Source organism: Drosophila kikkawai, chromosome 2L, assembly GCF_030179895.1.
Source record: "Drosophila kikkawai strain 14028-0561.14 chromosome 2L, DkikHiC1v2, whole genome shotgun sequence".
Lineage (NCBI taxonomy): Eukaryota > Metazoa > Arthropoda > Insecta > Diptera > Drosophilidae > Drosophila > Drosophila kikkawai.
The window spans coordinates 15,830,744-15,847,774 of record NC_091728.1 but is presented as its reverse complement, the minus strand read 5'-3'; the positions used below and the strand labels follow the sequence as shown (position 1 = coordinate 15,847,774).

Below are 17,031 nucleotides of genomic sequence, written 5' to 3'. Positions count from 1 at the left end.
AGGTAACAACGAATTTTGATTTCATTTAATTTTAAGATAAAAAACAAAATTCACTGAAATGTTTCCCACGTTCTAATCGTTTTTTAACCAGTCTTAAGCTCATCAATTACAATTCCTACAACTTTAAAAAGTTTAATCAGCATTTTTTCGAAGGTCATCTGTGGACGTTGCCTCGTTTGTCTTCATTATGATAAATTGCCGATGCGAACATATTTCATCTAAGCGCTGAAATTCAGAACGAGGCGATAATGAGATGTTATTAATATCAACTTGCGACTTATTTAGTGACAAAACTCCTTTGGGTTCCACAGGCAAATAAAGTGGCGGCGAAGAGCATAAGAAAATGTTTAGACCCCTCGGAAAACCCTTCGAAAAAAAGTGAGAATAAGCCGCCTCTCGTTGAGGAGCTTTCAGAAGTGTCAAGAAAACAAATGACGGTCAGTTTTTTTCCACACTGTTGTTCTGTTGTGTGTTCCTAAGCCAACCTTGAGTCAACGGAAGACTGGGCAAGTGTTAAACTTTCTTTTCTTCTAACGTCAACGTTGCCCTTTTTCCTGAAGCCTTATATCCCTGGGTTCGTTTGTAACTTGAGAACATAAAAGGGACTTTCGGGCTGTCAAAAAAGAATATATCAAAATGAGGTTTATGACGAAAAATAAGTATCCTGTTTTCGGATATTGTTTTTAATTGCCCAGCAACAGACCGAAAGGGTACTTATCATATAGTATTCTTTGTTTCCTAATCAGCTAATAATGTTACTTATTTAAATATCTCATACCAAGTATATTTGTTGGGGCAATTTTCTTTCAATTTGCTGGCCAAACAGAAATAGCCAAGGCATAAAATACGGCCAGAACGATAAGGTTCCTTGATAAGGAAATTTGTGTGCCAAGTCGTAACAACAATGGGGAAAAGAACCCTCGGGAACACAACACAACAGCCGTCACACACATAAATCAAATAAATGACAACCAAAAAATGTGGGCCCAATAAAAAACTAAGCAAACAACAAATATTAGTAGTAGAAATAGTGAACGGAAGGAAGCATTTGCAAATGCCTCTAATCCAAGTGCGACACGGGATCTGAAGTAAGCAGGGAGAAAAAAATCATTGGGTAAACTACTATTTGATGTCCTACATCTTAAAGAGTTATATTTACGCAAAAATCCTATATAATTTAATTTTCTATATATTTTTTCCCTCTTTAAATTAAGCCTTAACTTATGTTACCCATCAGAGAGAGGGAAAAGTAATCGCATGGGAATTTCCATTAAACAAAATTATGGGCAATTACATGTGCCAGTAACTGAATGATAATGTGCCTACGGAGACCTTCTTCGAATCCGATTTAGCCCGGCCAAGCATATTGAATTCCACTTTGCTAATTTGCGTAATTGCGCAGCACACCCATCATGCCATCGTGCCATATCCTGCCATCATGCCATCCTGCAGTATGCGGATGCAATAAGACGGCTTTAAGTAGACAACACATCCACAAAGTGCCTTAAATTGCTCGCATTATCTATGCACTTCCGAGTAATAATTGAAGACTCACTAAATGTGATAGCTTGCAGTTGTACATAATTTATGCAAATACTTAGTTAACTTAGTTTAGGGATTTAAAATAAAATATATAATTAAGTAGGTAGAGTTAAGGCGTTAAGGCTGCTCCTTCTGGCTTACCTTAATTTTACCCCTCAACTTATATTTTTACTTCTTCCAAACACTCTCTAAGTAACATATTCAATTGAATGTGCCTTTTCGAATCCAATTTCCAGCTTCATATGGATCTGAGTTGCACACCTGCAGCTGATGCCAGCTGAAGACCATTTTGTGGCTGCTTGGATATCGTTAATGGCTTAATACGAGCCGCAGCTGCTGCATCTGTGGCAACAGAGTCTTCTGGCCCTAGGGCCATTTAGTCCTGCGAACCCTCTACTTGATAACAACCCCACCCCCAGGGTCAAGTGGCAACTGACAAGTGCAAGGCTGGCAGGTGGCAATTTCCTGAAATTTGCAGGTGACAGGCGACGGGCGACAGGCGACGTGACCAGCAACAAGTGGGTTCTGGCCTGGTCTGCGGCCAGAGAGCGTCAGATCATTGCGGATAATTAAATATTTTATGCAGCTCGCGGAATGCGACGAGTATCCTTAACACTACATAAATGTTATGAACGTGGCGGCGTAAAAATTAAGTCATAATGCGATTTGTGGCAATCATAAAAATGGCAACGGCAACGGCAACGGCAGCGGCAACTACATTGTGTGCGTTATTCGTTAGCTGTGCGTTCAGGGGTCAAAATCGCTTCTTGTCCCATAAAAAGAGGCGATTGCGAGTGGGAGTGCGATTGCCGGGCGTCGTAAATCGACACTTCGAGTGGTGGTAATAGGGATCATAAAGTGCGACAACAAAATAATCAATTTGTTGCCCAAAAAAAAAGAATGTTTAATAAATTGCAACTAAGCCTGGCTCTGGCCTGTCCTGCCCTGCTGCTGGTTCCTGGGGGCCCACGTGTCGTATGCGTCATTTGCTAAGAGTTGTGAAATTAACACGCATACGACGGCACTTAATTTGTCACTAAATGGCTTCGCCCAAGCTGCCAGTGGGTGTGTGGCATGGCTGGCAGGAAAAGAAGAAGGCCAATAGCCATGTGGCAAAAAAAGGGAGGGCACTGGAAAAAAGAAGGGTATTGGAAACAAGACAAATCACTGAGATTCAAGAGGGTTAGTGGAAAGTATTTTATCTAAAATGGAAAGTAATTAATTTAAAATTCAGAAAAACTATTAAGAGAAGGTTGAAAATCTATAACATAACCAAGTATTGCCACTAAATAATGTCTTCTTTTATATTTGTACTATTTTGTATAACTTTTTCTTAGCCAAAACATACAAGAATATTAATAAAAAAATATTTTATTTTTAATTAGTATATTTCTTAAATAAAATATAGACCTATTGATATAAAACTAAGGAAAATTATTAAGAAATGGTTGAAAGTATTAGGATTAGCCACTAATTAATATCTCCCCTTATACCTTTACTACATATTTCTTATTACTATTTCTGAAATTTATATTTCTTCTTTTATTTCTGGAGTTTCTTTCTGTGCAAACCAAGCAACACGTTGTGTAGCTTAAATTGAAAATTACAAAAAGCGATACAAACAAGCACGCAACACAAGGCGCCGAGCAGAGTGGAGTTTCTTCAAGAATGCCACCACGTTGGCCCCCGGAGGAACCACAAAGACGCGTGATGTGCGGACATCCGCTGGCGTAGTAAACGGGAATATGGCAGCCAGGGGAGGGGCGTAGGGGTCTGGGGTCCGATGAGGGCGTGGCTCAGGCGACGCATATGAAAATTTTGCACGACAATTTATTGCCATGCTTAAGGAGCGTGCGTATGAAATAATATACAAAGCGGGAGAAGGACCAACAGCCAGCAAGGACATGTTCCTGTTCCTGCCGCAACAGCAGCCCAGTCACCACAAGCTGTGTTTGTCGCTGCTGATGCTGAATTTTAAAATGTTCTTTAAACAATGTTCCTCCCCAGAACTGATGGCAGCGATTTGTTCAATGTTGACAATGTTGTTAGGGGAGGCGGGACACACTGTCTCCCCAGCGAGTGGCTACTTAAAGCTTATTTGCGGCTTAAAGCTATCTAATGGCCAAGTGCGGGATGAGTGATGAGTGCACTCTAGTTGAAATATGTTTAATGCTTCTCAATTAATTAGGGGAAATGAATTGAATTTAATAATCTTACCAAGGTAAATTAATATTTATTGGCTTAGACAAGGGAAATTAAGATAGCAGCTGAGATTAATGGAGTTTCAGAATATTTATAGCGTAGAGATCATAAAGAATATCTTTGGAAGTTAACTAAAAAATTCAAAAAGTGTTCTTTATAAAACCCTTATTGATTTCAGAGAGGTTCTTTAACATTTTTATTGACAAGTTTGTGATATTGTCTTGTCCTTTTATCTACAGGAAATGCTTTTAAAATGCCCCTTTCACCTCATTGCATTCAAGCTACAAAAAAATATATAAAAAGGTTATGGGGAAAGTCACCAAAATCGTACAAGTTTTCCCTTATTTGTACGATTTGTAAAGACCATCCTGACAACCAGCCTGACATCCATCCCTACACACATCCCCACATCCCTCCAGCCCTGCCAATGTTTACAGTTTCTTTTGGCCGCAGGACATGCCTCACTTTATCCCAGGCACCAAGAACAATAAATATATGTAAATATACAGAGCCACATATGCATACACACTCTCCCCGGGTGAAATCTTAAACTACATAATGCCAATGGAAACCGAAATCGTTGCACTTGGCAGCCAACGACCCAGAAACGGAAGACCGACTGGCTGGTTGGGAAAGGGAAAAGGGGTTCAGACAATGGCAGACAACACGGACTGGACTCCGGACTGACCAGCCCCGGACTAAGTCACGTCACGGAGCCTTCATTGTTTGCAGAAGTAAGTAAGTGTACATAAAATTTATACGTGGAGCCGTGGAAGCTGTGGAAATCCATGCAGATGTGCCCGGTTTCTTGAGTTCTTCGCCTTTTGTTTTCTCCGCCCTTTATAATAAATGTGTACGATTTCATTTACCATACATATAAATGCGAGTATTTTTACATATAATATATATACGATACAGACATGGGAAGTGGGGGGGTTGGAGAGAGGCAGTAACGATAACAGTCAAACTATTGTACAACAGGGAACATTGATGTCTTTACAAAAATAGAAAATCGAAGACGATGCAGTTTCCCAAATTCCATTTCCATTTGCGAAGCACAATTTCACCCTGGCCATTATTTTAAATGTGAGTTGTTTTGGTAAATATAGCTTTAAGTTATTTAGAAGATAAATAAGATATTTCTAATTATATTATTGTATAACTATATGGTGTATTTTTGTTGATTTTTAAAGTTAATCTAACGATCGGTTCTTTGCACTTAGGCCGCGCGCACACTACGAGCTGAAAGCGGAGCTGATAGCGGAGTTGATAAGCGAGCTTATCCGCTCTCTGAAACAAACGCACTGGTTGTATGAGAGCGCGCACACTGAGAGCGGAGCTGAAAGCTGATAAGCTCAGCTCCGCTCCGCTTTGTTTGATCAACCAAACATGTTTGATTTTTTCAGCAGCTGACGCGAGTTGATTTTTTAGACTATTCTTTAAAAAATTGCCCTAATTAGCGCTTAAGTAACAGAAATTTAAATTTCTGTCCAGTTATATAGAAAAGTATGAAGAATTTTTTTAATATTTATTAAAATAAAAATATTGTCAACTTTCCGAGATACAGGGTGCCAAAGTACACTAAAAAAACGTACTTTGTCAACCATATTCTGGCGAACTGGGTGGGCCGATTTCGAAAATTTAAATGACATGATGATCTAAATAAATAGGTCATCGCAATAACTGTTTTTTTTTTTGTATATATTGAAGAATTAAAAAATGTTTGTTTTGCTTGAAAAACAATTAATTTCTCATAACAATTCAGCGTCAGCTTCAGCTCGCAGTGTGCGCGGCTGCAAAAAGCTCAGCTCGCTGATAAGCTCTCTGCGGATAAGCTCGCTGATAAGCTCAGCCGTCAACTCCGCTTTCCGCTCGTAGTGTGCGCGCGGCCTTAAAGTCGCGCGGCCAACATGTCGAATGCGCAATATTACTTAGTAGCTTCTTGTGTCAACTTATGCAAATATCTGGCAATGAAAAGGAATAAAAAAAAGGAACACACACATACAATGGAATGTACAAAAGGGCAAAGAAAACTACAAGTAATAAAAAATGCTAATTTAATGTTATTGTTGCTGTTTGCTTTGTCTTGCCCTTGTTTTTTGTGTTCGTCTTTTTGACTTTGTCATGTCATTTTGTCGCTTCGTTCGTTTTTCATCTCTCTCTTTTTTTGTTGTAGTCCCTGTTTTTGCAAAGCTTTTATCTTCCGCTTCTTGGCCCTGCGTTGCCTTGACACAAACAGGAAATGATTTATGCAGAAAATTCTCGGCGCAACTAATTCAAAACTTGCCACGCCCACAGACAGTTGCCACCCCCCGCAGTAGACAGGATTTTTGATTGCCACACACAGTTTTCGTCCAGTCATTGGAGCTCATATCCTGATTACATCCTCGGAGGCTCGGCCTTATTGAAATTTCCGCTGGCCGGATATTGAAGAACGCCATTTTGTTATTTATTTGGGCCCCATTCTATGCCTGTGTATCGTGTGACCCCGGGGCCACTCATTAACTAATTGCAAATGGAAGGGAATTAATAAAAAATCAAAATCGCATTACTGACGCCCACACACACACACACACTCGCACAGTTGTTCCGTAAAAAAAAGGCAATCAATTTGATTGTATTTGATGGCCCTGCAGCCCAAGGACCACAAGGAATCCTGAGCCATAAATCTTGAGCGCACTTGCGGCCCTCCTTGGACTCCTTCCTACTACTACCTACTAATCCCTCGCCTGCCCCCTGGAAATTCCAGGCTCCTCGCATTGCAATTCGCCTGAGTGTCCTGCAGTGCCGAGTGTTTGGCAGCACAATGTCCAAAATGCACACTGCAAATAATACAGACAACTAAATTGAAAAAATATGGGATTTCGTGGGCATAGGGCTTACTTTTTGGGGATTACAATGGCATACATACTCTATCTATAACAGATATTTTTTGGGTCACATCAACACATCTGTTCCGTGTTCTAAAAGAGCATATAACCAAATCAAGCTCAAATCCCTACTCTGGCCAGTACACAATAGAGTTGGAAAAAAATGAGGAAAATAAGGAAAACTGGCGAAAAATTCAACTTCTGATGCTTGTAGTTTTCCCAGAGCCCCACCTGACCCTACCAGGAGCAGGACCTGCCAGGGCAGCCGCCCGTGGTCTGGCCATATTGCTTCCTCTCGTCTCGCTTCGCTGGGGCTGGGTACGGTTGGGATGCATTAAAAATAAACGACTGTGGGCAGCGCTCAATTTGGAATGAAATTGGCGCAAATACCAAAAATTTATACAATGGCAAATGCAGCAAAGAGGAAATGCGAGAAGGCAAACGAAAGGAACGAAAGGAAGGCAGCACCGGAGGAGCACAAATTGAAAAGCCATACAAATCAAATTGTGTGGGCGGGCACAGTGAGTTTATTGCACTGCAGCAGGATGCGTGTGTGTGTGCGGGAGCTTTATAATTTATAAGCGGCCATTGGGAGCGCTCATTATGTGGCACAAAATAAGTAAGTGCCACTCGTTTATACACAAAGTAAACAGCGTGGGAAAATGCATAAAAAGTGACCAGCGATGTGGGCCATAAATGAGCCTTGAAGAGCACAAAGCTCATACACAGACGCACACACACACACATATCCTGGCCACAGCCAACCGACACGCCCGTCGGCATCGATCCCCCTGGCTATCCACCCGAGCGGACGGAAAAATGTTAAGGTAAACGAACGATAATCGCCAGAATCGTGCAGGGAGTCCTTTTATTTAATGCCGAACAAGTGGCAGAGCTGAAGCTGCCATGGAATATAAAATACGCGAAATACTTGCCTTTTCAGCTGGAAAATTTCTGTTACGAACATTCTAAAAATAAATAGAATTAAATAATTTCAACAGATCTCCGGGGTTTATATTATTTTTTACATATTTTTAATATAAATGTAAGAATAAAATATAAATTCAAAATAATTTTCAAAACCCGCCTGAAACATTTTCGTCGGTTGCCTTGGAGCCCCCACCATTCCTCCCATTATTATTATTATTATGTACAAGTGAGCCAGTGTCCTGGGGCATCCTTAAATATGTTTGCGTGAAAGCAACGAACTTTTATGGCTTGGATCCTTTGCCTTCTCATGTCACTCATTCGCCCAGTTTCTCCTCGATAATGCAATCAATTTGCTTCCAGTTTGCCGGTTTACCAGCTTGTTGTGTCCCTTGCCGCCGCCACGCCGCAATCACAGGACATGCAAAAAGGGAGCTTGCTGGCTTTCGGGTTGTGATTGCAATCTGGCTTGATCTCATTTGCCCCGAATCGAAGTTGGCTCGATATTGGGAGTCAGAGAGTGCTGCATAAATTATTACCATCCCCATTAATAGATTTTTCACTTTTTCAATGCAAATAAGGCGAGAAATCTGAGGAAATCTGGGGGAAACTGAGGGAATCTGAGCTCATTCGAAATCAAAGAAGAAAATTCAAGGAATTTCGAGCAAAATTTAATTACTCCAGCTGAACTTGGTCGCTGGGCGGGGCAGGGAAACTGCAACTGCATCTGCATCGCATCAAACAGCGGCAGCCAGAGCAAGTAGCAAAGTCAGTTCGTTTCATTTGTTTATGCATATTGTACAGTGAAGGGAGGGAGGTAGCTGTGTGAGGAGACTGGGGGGTCTGCACATTAACAGTCAGCAGTTCAGCGCAGGACTACGACTACGGCCGGGACAGGACAAGCTGTTGCCAGTAGTGTCCTTGTTGCTCGTTGAGCAAACAGCGAGCTCAGCTCTCTATTCGCCGCCTTAATGACCGTTCGACAACAGCAATGCGTATACGCACAGTGGTACAAAGAAGCTTAATAACCAGGTAAAAATATTTTAAAAATAAAAACAAATTACAAAATAAAATGTTTTAAGACAAACAATCCTTAAATTTCCCCTAAAATAATATTAAATTTAATTTTTAATATATTTTCTCAGAGGAAATACATATCCTAAGATCAGTGTTCTTCCTCCGCCTATTCGCTCTTGGCCCTAGCATTATCCCCTTGACCTTATGCTGCGTTTTTAACGAACTTGGGCAATGGGAGTGGCGGCCATGGGTGGCGGAATCGTTTGCATATTCATTGGTTGGTGGGCACTCCGTCCGCGTTCCCAGCTTCTCCTGGATTGTAGGCGTGGCCGGCACTCATCCACTTGCTTTGAGCGTAAATATTTTAAGTGCTTTAAACAATTCATTAATTTACATTTAGCTTTTCGCATGTTCTGTAGCTAACGTTGGCCATAATTTGGGCGGGCAGCTGCTGCTGTTTGAAGAGTCCTTGAAAGTGGCAGATAAACGTTTAAAGTTGGAGGAGGAAAGGGGTTTCATTTCAGGTACTATATGATTATTTTTGTTTTTAAAAAAAGGAAAGTGAGTTGCATTTGGTATATAATGAAGTTTAAAACATAAAAAGAACCAAGAACCATGTAAAATTAAGTCAAGTTTAATAAGAAACCTGAAAAAAGGGGCAGAAAATGATCCATAATAGCTCCTGATTTCTTTTAAATATTCCTTAAAAACCATATTTTCTAATAAGATTTAAGATTTAAGATCTCTCCAGCTTTAATTTCCATTCCAAACTGTTTAGAAAACCAATTATTCTTGCTGACATCTTGGCCCAAGTGTATGCAACTCTTTCATTCATCCAAAAGGTGTCACCCAAAATCGATCAAAGGCCCCCAGGAGAAGCTGCTTGAACAGCATAGATGTTTCCATCTCGGAAAAATCTCTATGGATGCTGAACGCTTAAACACTGTCCGGTAATTAACAGAAGCAACAATAAGGCATTACCCCAGCCACCCCCCGGACCCATTTGCAATGTGAATTTTTGCCATTGAAGCCATCAGTCGTGCCTCTGCTAATTGCAACAACAATTGCCATGAACTAAACTGAATCCGAGAGCGGAGAAGCAAGCTGCAACAGAAACAGAAATGGGTGTGGTAATACGAGGAGAAATGGGAAATGGAAAATGGGGGGGGGGGAGAAAAAATGCTGGCCGCTGGGCAACAACTAGGCCACAAGTCGAACATATCGGGGGCGGGGACAACAAGATGGGCGCATTTTACAAATTATAATCGCCATTTGTCAGGAGGACGAACGACTCCTCCTTCTCCTCTCGGACTCTCAGTCCTTCACCCAGTTAGCGAGCCAGGATGTTTTAGAACAGGCTGAAGAGTGAAGTTCTCCCCTTTTGATTTTTATTGACACATTGAAATGACACTGGCAGGGGGACAGCAATGCCAACGATGAAAAATGACTTTATAAAGTGAATTAGCAATGCACTTAGGAGATGAAATGAGTACAATTACTAGGTTGATAAAAAACCAAAAATGGAAAGCTGGCAAGGCGCTAATCAACTTTACATGTTTCCGTTTGAAAAAGGCTATTATTGAAGACAGTTTTTTGATTAATAACTTATAAATAAAGAAGTATTTAATTAATTTAGTTTATAAATCCAAGTTCATTGAAAATAAATATAAAGTTATTAACTATAGAGACAAAAAAAAATAGTTCAATATCTGTTCCAAACATAAGAATATATTTTACGAATTTTCCTAGGCCTGTAATAAAAATGTTCATTCAATAACCTTTAATTAATAAAAGTTTTTATATATCTAAAATTATTCTTAAACTAAAACAGTTTCATTTTATTTAAATTTCAACTAAGGAGTACTCTTTTATGTATATTTAACCTTATTAGACTTAAGTTCCCAAAGAAATATCCAAAAATATTAAGCCTTAGTCTTTACTTCCCTCGAAAAACCGCCAAAAACTCAGGCCCTTCGCCGGCACCGAACCCCGAAGAGCTCCAGGCCAGGACGACACCGGCGGCTGGTATCGAATAGCAGCTCGCCAAAGGCATACCGCATAGTCATGGTCAGGTCCTCGATGTTGCCAATGTCGCAGCTGGCCATCAGCGGCTTGTTCGCCATCAGCAGACCACAGGATGTGCCCTGGAGCAGGCGCTCGTCGAACCTGGCCAGGGCCACGCAGAAGCGCAGCTCCTGGCGCTGCATCAGCCAGGGCACAACCAGCCGCCAGTTGGCCCGGCTCCAGTCCAGGTCGTCCTCCCACGAAGGGGACTTTTCCAGAAACACAACATCGTTCTGGGAGAAGGACTCCGAACGATGGACGCAAAAGCTGTACAGGACGAGCAGCTTGAAATGCAAAAAATAACTCATTGTTTTTTCGGTTATGTTTTTTGGAGTATTCTCCCGGTTGGATTTACGTCTATTCCCAAGCAAGTGCAATTTCAAACTGAAAACCATTCCAAACACTTCTACGTGATGTGCCGCGAGTCGAGGTTCTGATTTTTAATGACGTATATAAGCCAAGCACGAATTGCAACCGAATCCGCTGAAATCAAGCTGAAAAATTGCTGGCAAAATGAGATTACATTCAGATTTTTATGTTTTTAGTATTGTTTAATTAAAAATGTAATTTAATTTTAACTAAGCCTTCTAATTTTACTATTTTTGAACTAGATATTATGAGATAATGGTTGTTTTTCACATATTTTTTTATTATTTTCGTGTTGAGTCAGCCTGCTACGTGACTTCCAAGAGCTTTCAAAGGCAGCACGTGGCCAAACTTTTATTTAAACTTGTTATTATTTTAGATATTCACAGAAAATGACGTCAAGGTTTCAGGGAAAACATATTAAAGGCAATTAAAAGTTTACATAAAGTGCGTGTGCAAATGGAATTCCTTTTAAAGCAAATAAAGTGTTTAAAGGTGATTTTTCATATTGATATTTTGTGTCAACAGCACTTAATAAACTTTGCACAATTTAATTACAAACAAAATATAAATAAAACTACTTTTGATTACAACTATAAACTAGTTTAAGCTAACATCCCCTTAATTGCCAAAATTTAAACTCCATGTAATTGTTAATAATTGAGCGAAAACAAGTAAAAGCCAAATAAAAATATTTTTTATTCGTCGCTTGAATGAGGCATTTTGGTGACAGCTGTAAAACATTTGCATAGATATATATTTACGAGTTTCCCCAATAAATCCTCGACAGAAAAAGTCAAACTACTAAAAGTCACGGGAACGTGCAGAAAGGAGGTTGATTCGGGTCAGGGAAAATATTTTTGTTAGTAGAGGATACTAACGATTAATTGGCGGAAAAAGAGGATCTATACTATACAAAAGTCTATAATATATCGGTATACAAAAAAAGTCGATATATAAATCAAATCATAAAAGTGAATTAAATACTTAAAAGAGATAATAAATGAAATATAATACCATTATTGGGATATTTTGCTTTGAGGTCGATATTTTAATGAGAAATTTGTCGATATTTATATATTAGATAAATAAAAATTAAAGATACTTTTTAAATAATATTAATCGCAATAGTTTTTTTCGTTATACAATAACGGATGTCCTCTCATATTCTCTCGATACTTCCCTCACATACATACAGCTGTCGCCGTTCCAGGACGAATCGAAATGAAACGTGCTGAGCAAGGCGTCGACGGCGTCAGACAAATATCGAAATTATAATTTTTTAATCATAAAACACACAAAACGAATGCTGCAAATATTGCTAGTACGTTCCGGGCGTGGCCAACACAAACACCCACGGCGACGGTTGGCAGCGGCGACTGCCAAAAAATGGCGCAAGGACCCCGGCCATTTGCCTATATCTTTTTTATTTTTTTTTGCATTTGTTGTTGCTGCTCTTGTTGTTATTGTCCCGGGTCCGGAAACAAATTACAGCAAACAATTTAAAAAATGTTTGCAAACGAACAGGAACCAGAAAGGAGCAACAAAAGGGAATGACGGAAATGTTATCTAGGCGGCAAGAAGACAACGACGGCCACCAAAAACGGATGTACAGTGCCAGGACCAGAGCCTGGCAAGCGAAAATAATACCCAAATCTGATGTCTATCATAACTGTAGTTCCAGCACAGTCTCGTTTAGGCAGGGACCACTGTGTAAAGGCTTGACCGAACAAAAAACAGTCGGCCGAGATAAAGGACTCGGACTCCTTGCGCTCCCATTGTTCGCTCGTTCGTTCGGTCACTTCCTCTGAAGTCCCTTTAACCTTTTCGTTTCACTTAGTTAAGCAAAAACGAAATTTTTATTAGCAAAATGCATAAATGAATAGAAAATAGTTAAACAAACCCCCGATGCCCGGACAAGACTAACTTGGAGCCAGGTGCACCTGTGGTCCCAGCAGTTCTCCTTGGTTTCTGCTGAACTCGACACAAAAACCCTTGCCAGGAGTTCCTGCCAGGAGTTCCATGTCCAATAACTTTTCGAGCAAAAAGGCGTTCCTCTGGCTTCGCACAATTGGATTATTCCTGCTCTTGGGGCATATGGGAAATTATAAAGTGATTACTTTAAGATGCACTTGGGATAAAAATCTGAGAGAACTTTAAATTATTTTAGATATTAATTTTATAAGGTAATTTTATAAAACAAAGGGGATTATTAGGTTAGGTTAGGTTGATGAAATTGAAGAAAAGAAATAGAAAATAATGTTGAAATATCATTATTTCTAAAATATACCTGAAAACCCTTATTTAAAATAATCTGAGTTTTATACAGATTATATATAAAACAAAATAAAGATTTATCGGTTATATATGGCAATGTTAAAATATTGATAAAATACCAATAAATATGGTATATATTTCCATATATATTCCTTTCTGCAATTTTCGTTCTATTTTGAGAATTTCCTTAAACTAAAATCAATTTTAAAACTCTTTGCTAATAAATTGCTTTTGCGGTTAAGAGCAAAATAACTTCCATTAGTTTTCCTTAAACCAATTTTACCGAAATTCCCAATCGAAGTCTCGAGATATTGGTGAACCAAGGAAAATTCTGGCTATTTTTAAAAGCTTTGCAATGATTCGAGCATTACAAAGTTTAACAACAAATGGAGTTGCCTCCCCATCCTCCTCCTGCCTCTCACACATGGCATAAACTTTTTGCGACATATCAATTAACAAATAATATACAAGCTGGCAAAACAGAAAAGCCCAAAAGGCAAAACTATCTAAAAACTTGCACATTTTGAGGGGGGAAACTTGTTTCTGTTTTGCCGAAGCAAATCAGAAAGTCATCATCCAAAGTCCGGGAGTTGTCCGGAAGCCCTGAGAACCATTTGCATTTCGGGCCGATGAAGCAGTACGGGTGTATATATATCGTATCGTGTATGGAATGCAGGGAAGAGGGATCCACAGTAGCCGGGAGCCAGCCGGGTGCTCTGAGAATTCCGGAGAAGAAGCATAGAGACAATTTCTGCCTCTGCGCACTTTAAAAGTAATTTATCTTTTTTGCGCCCCGTCCGCTGGGTCTATGCTACATGCAATTTGCATAAAACTTACTTGCCTTGTGCTTGGACCCTTTCGGCATTAAATCCACTTTGTCGCCATCTCTGCCTGGGTCTCCGTCTCCGTCTCCATCTCCACATCTCCATTTCTTAGTGCATCAAACTCGGCTGCTGTTGTTGTTAATTGCAGCCCTGCTGCTGCTGCTGCTGCTGGCGAATAAGTTTTCAATAAAGCGGCTCGTCCTGCAAGGACCCATGCAGAGAGCCCAGCAAATTCTTTTGTTTTCATCACTCCCCTAATGACTGGCTCGTGTATGGATGTGTGTTTGTGCGGAAAATGTGTCAACGGCAGCTGCAAGTGGCCCGAATGCATCAAAGCCAAGTTATCGTGTTCGGTAAATGGGTTAGGCTTCGTCGCTTAACCAGGATATTTCACAGGACACTGGCCCAAGACAAAGCGAAAGTTATTCAGAAACATTAAAGACTTGAAAATGTTAAGTAGCATTTATGATTATTATTAATTTATTTTCAAGTTTAAAATATATAAGTAAAATAAAAGAGAGGAGAGATAATTTAGAAGCAGAGAAAGAAACAAAAAATATAGTTGTCTTAAACCTTTTTTAAACCTTTTAAAATATTAAATGTGCCTAAAAAGTTTCCCATTTATGGGACTTTAATACAATTCTATTTTCCTCTTTTCGCTTTTATTCCCCCTTTTTTTTATTTGCCTTGAAATAAAAACCACTTAAATGTTTGTTATTTCTAATAAAGCAAAGTGCACACGTACATATTATGTATACCTATACGAATATATATTTGTGAGTGCCTGTACACATTTAATTTTAGGCTTTTTTTGCGGAGCACGCCTCGACCGGAAGTTGGGAAAAACAAAAAAAATTTAACCATGCGTAAGTATTTAGTATTTATAACATTTTTGTCGAGGTGCTGGTGCAAATAATTAAACACAAATAGAACAAGCGCCAACAAACACAATTACAAAACACAAATTCTGACAAAATGTGAAATAATAAACCGCCTAAAAGGCGGCTCTGCCTCGCGGTCGAGCGAGTGTGTGTGTGCGAATTTCCCGGTTAATTATTTAAGGCCCCGGAAAAACGGGGAAAAAACATCACCCAACCCTCGAAGCTGTCGGCATATTTGTTCGCGTTCGCTGGACGCATTTTCAATTAACAGAAAAACACTCCTCTTCCATACCTCCGCCCCACTCTCCGTCGCACAACTTTGATTTGTTTAATTAAATTACACTCAGACAAAGGCCTTCAATCATTCACAGCTCTCCAATCACTCATTGGCTCAATCACGCGCCCAACCCCAGCGGAAGTCAATATGCAGCTGCGTGAACGAGTGTGTGTCAGTGTTTGTGATTTAGAAACGGCACAACCACGGACTTCCGCCACCCATTGGGGGATAGAGATGATGTACCTCATCAGGTAGGTGTACCTGAATGCATAGGAGAGTTATTTGTTTAGGTACAAATTGGGTACTATTTTTAGTAAGAATATTTGATACCTTCTTAGACTAACGTTAATGAAAAGAAAAGATTTTTATAAAAGATGTTCTGGCTTCAGTGGTACGGGATCCTTACTAACTAACTTTCTTGTTGAGAATTTTAACGAAACTAGACCCTTTTTGAATTCTATAACTTAAGGTATAAGTAATCCGATGTTGAAGTTTGGCTTTAGCTTTAGTTTCCTTTATCCACCTAGGTACATTTTAACTCTTCAACAATTAAAAAAGAAAGTGTTACTTTGGCAGCACTAGTGCCCATCCACTATCCAATATCCCCATTGCTGGTTATTTGTAGTGTGCTCAAGTACAACTTATCCAAATGCAGTGCAAGCCATCCGCTCGAGTTTGTGTGCTCGCCGTTCGCACGGCTCAAGAGAGCTGCTGCGATGGATGTTGGATTGAATCGTTAATTAATGCATGATAAACTCGAGTGGCACAAGGTAAGTACATGGAATGTGCCAGGGCCCAATGTGTGTTGTGCGAAATTTAAGCACAACAAAAAATAAATAAGACAAGGCACGAGAATACCGTACAAAGAGAGTATGTAAATTTCGCTTAAGTATTCCTCCTTTTGGGAACAGCTTTGAGAGTTTTGTTTACTCTACTTTAAGTTTATGAAAATACAGAAAACTGGCATTTATTTACTTAAAATAAATGTAGAAAAAACATTAAACTGTATCTTAACAGCAATTGAAAAAAAACACACCTTTATATTCTTTGCCTTCTCATTGTTTCCAAAATAAAACTTAAAGGAAAAAACGCCAAATTTCAAGACAAAATGCATCATGACCTTGTGGAAAATGCACAAAATACAATACATATAATAAATGGCTTTTCTCAGTCCACATGCCACTTACATATGCTCAGAAAATTGCACATTGCTTGAGGAAAAGACTACAAATCGAAGTGGTGTTTAGCTAATGTTTAACACAATTTCTCAAATGTTAAGAAATACTTAGGTATTTTTAATAAATAAACATATTTACAATTACTTGACAGAGGTTAATAGGGAGAAATTAAAGTTCTATGAGCTTAAGGAACCCAAAGGATACATAAGCTTTAAAAAATCTTGAAAAACTAAACCATTTAGCAATTTAGATCAACGTTCGACTGGCATCCTTCACTTTTTTTTATCCCTAGAATTTTCAGAATTTTTCCGACCCTAACTAACTGTTGACTAAACAACGGCGAGAAAATAATAAAAAAAAAAAGAGGAAAGAAAACAAAAAACTATTCACAGCTTATCGGCAAACAATAGACCATTGAATAAATATCAAAAGCAAATACCCATAAATATTTTCCCAGCCCCATATCTCCGCACTTCGGGTTTTTGAAACATTTTTTTTTTTTTTTATTAGATTTTCACCGATTTTGCACATGGCGGAAAAAAATATTTTGAGTCATTTGCAGCGAAAGCAAAAGGAGCGAAACGAGAATCATTTATGCCGCTTTAA

The 17,031-nt window shown here is 39.3% G+C and overlaps 1 protein-coding gene across 1 annotated transcript; it reads right to left on the bottom strand.

Annotated features, from left to right (window-relative positions):
- Positions 1-9,924: 9,924 nt before the first annotated feature.
- Positions 9,925-11,014, bottom strand: LOC108076976 (uncharacterized). The gene has a single exon (XM_017170029.2). The coding sequence runs from the start codon at positions 10,928-10,930 to the stop codon at positions 10,523-10,525; it is 408 nt and encodes a 135-aa protein (XP_017025518.1). The 5' UTR covers positions 10,931-11,014; the 3' UTR covers positions 9,925-10,522.
- Positions 11,015-17,031: the final 6,017 nt, after the last annotated feature.

Bases quoted from the DNA above. Each gene is read 5' to 3' on its own strand.
- LOC108076976 (XM_017170029.2), bottom strand. From the start codon at position 10,930: ATGAGTTATTTTTTGCATTTCAAGCTGCTCGTCCTGTACAGCTTTTGC.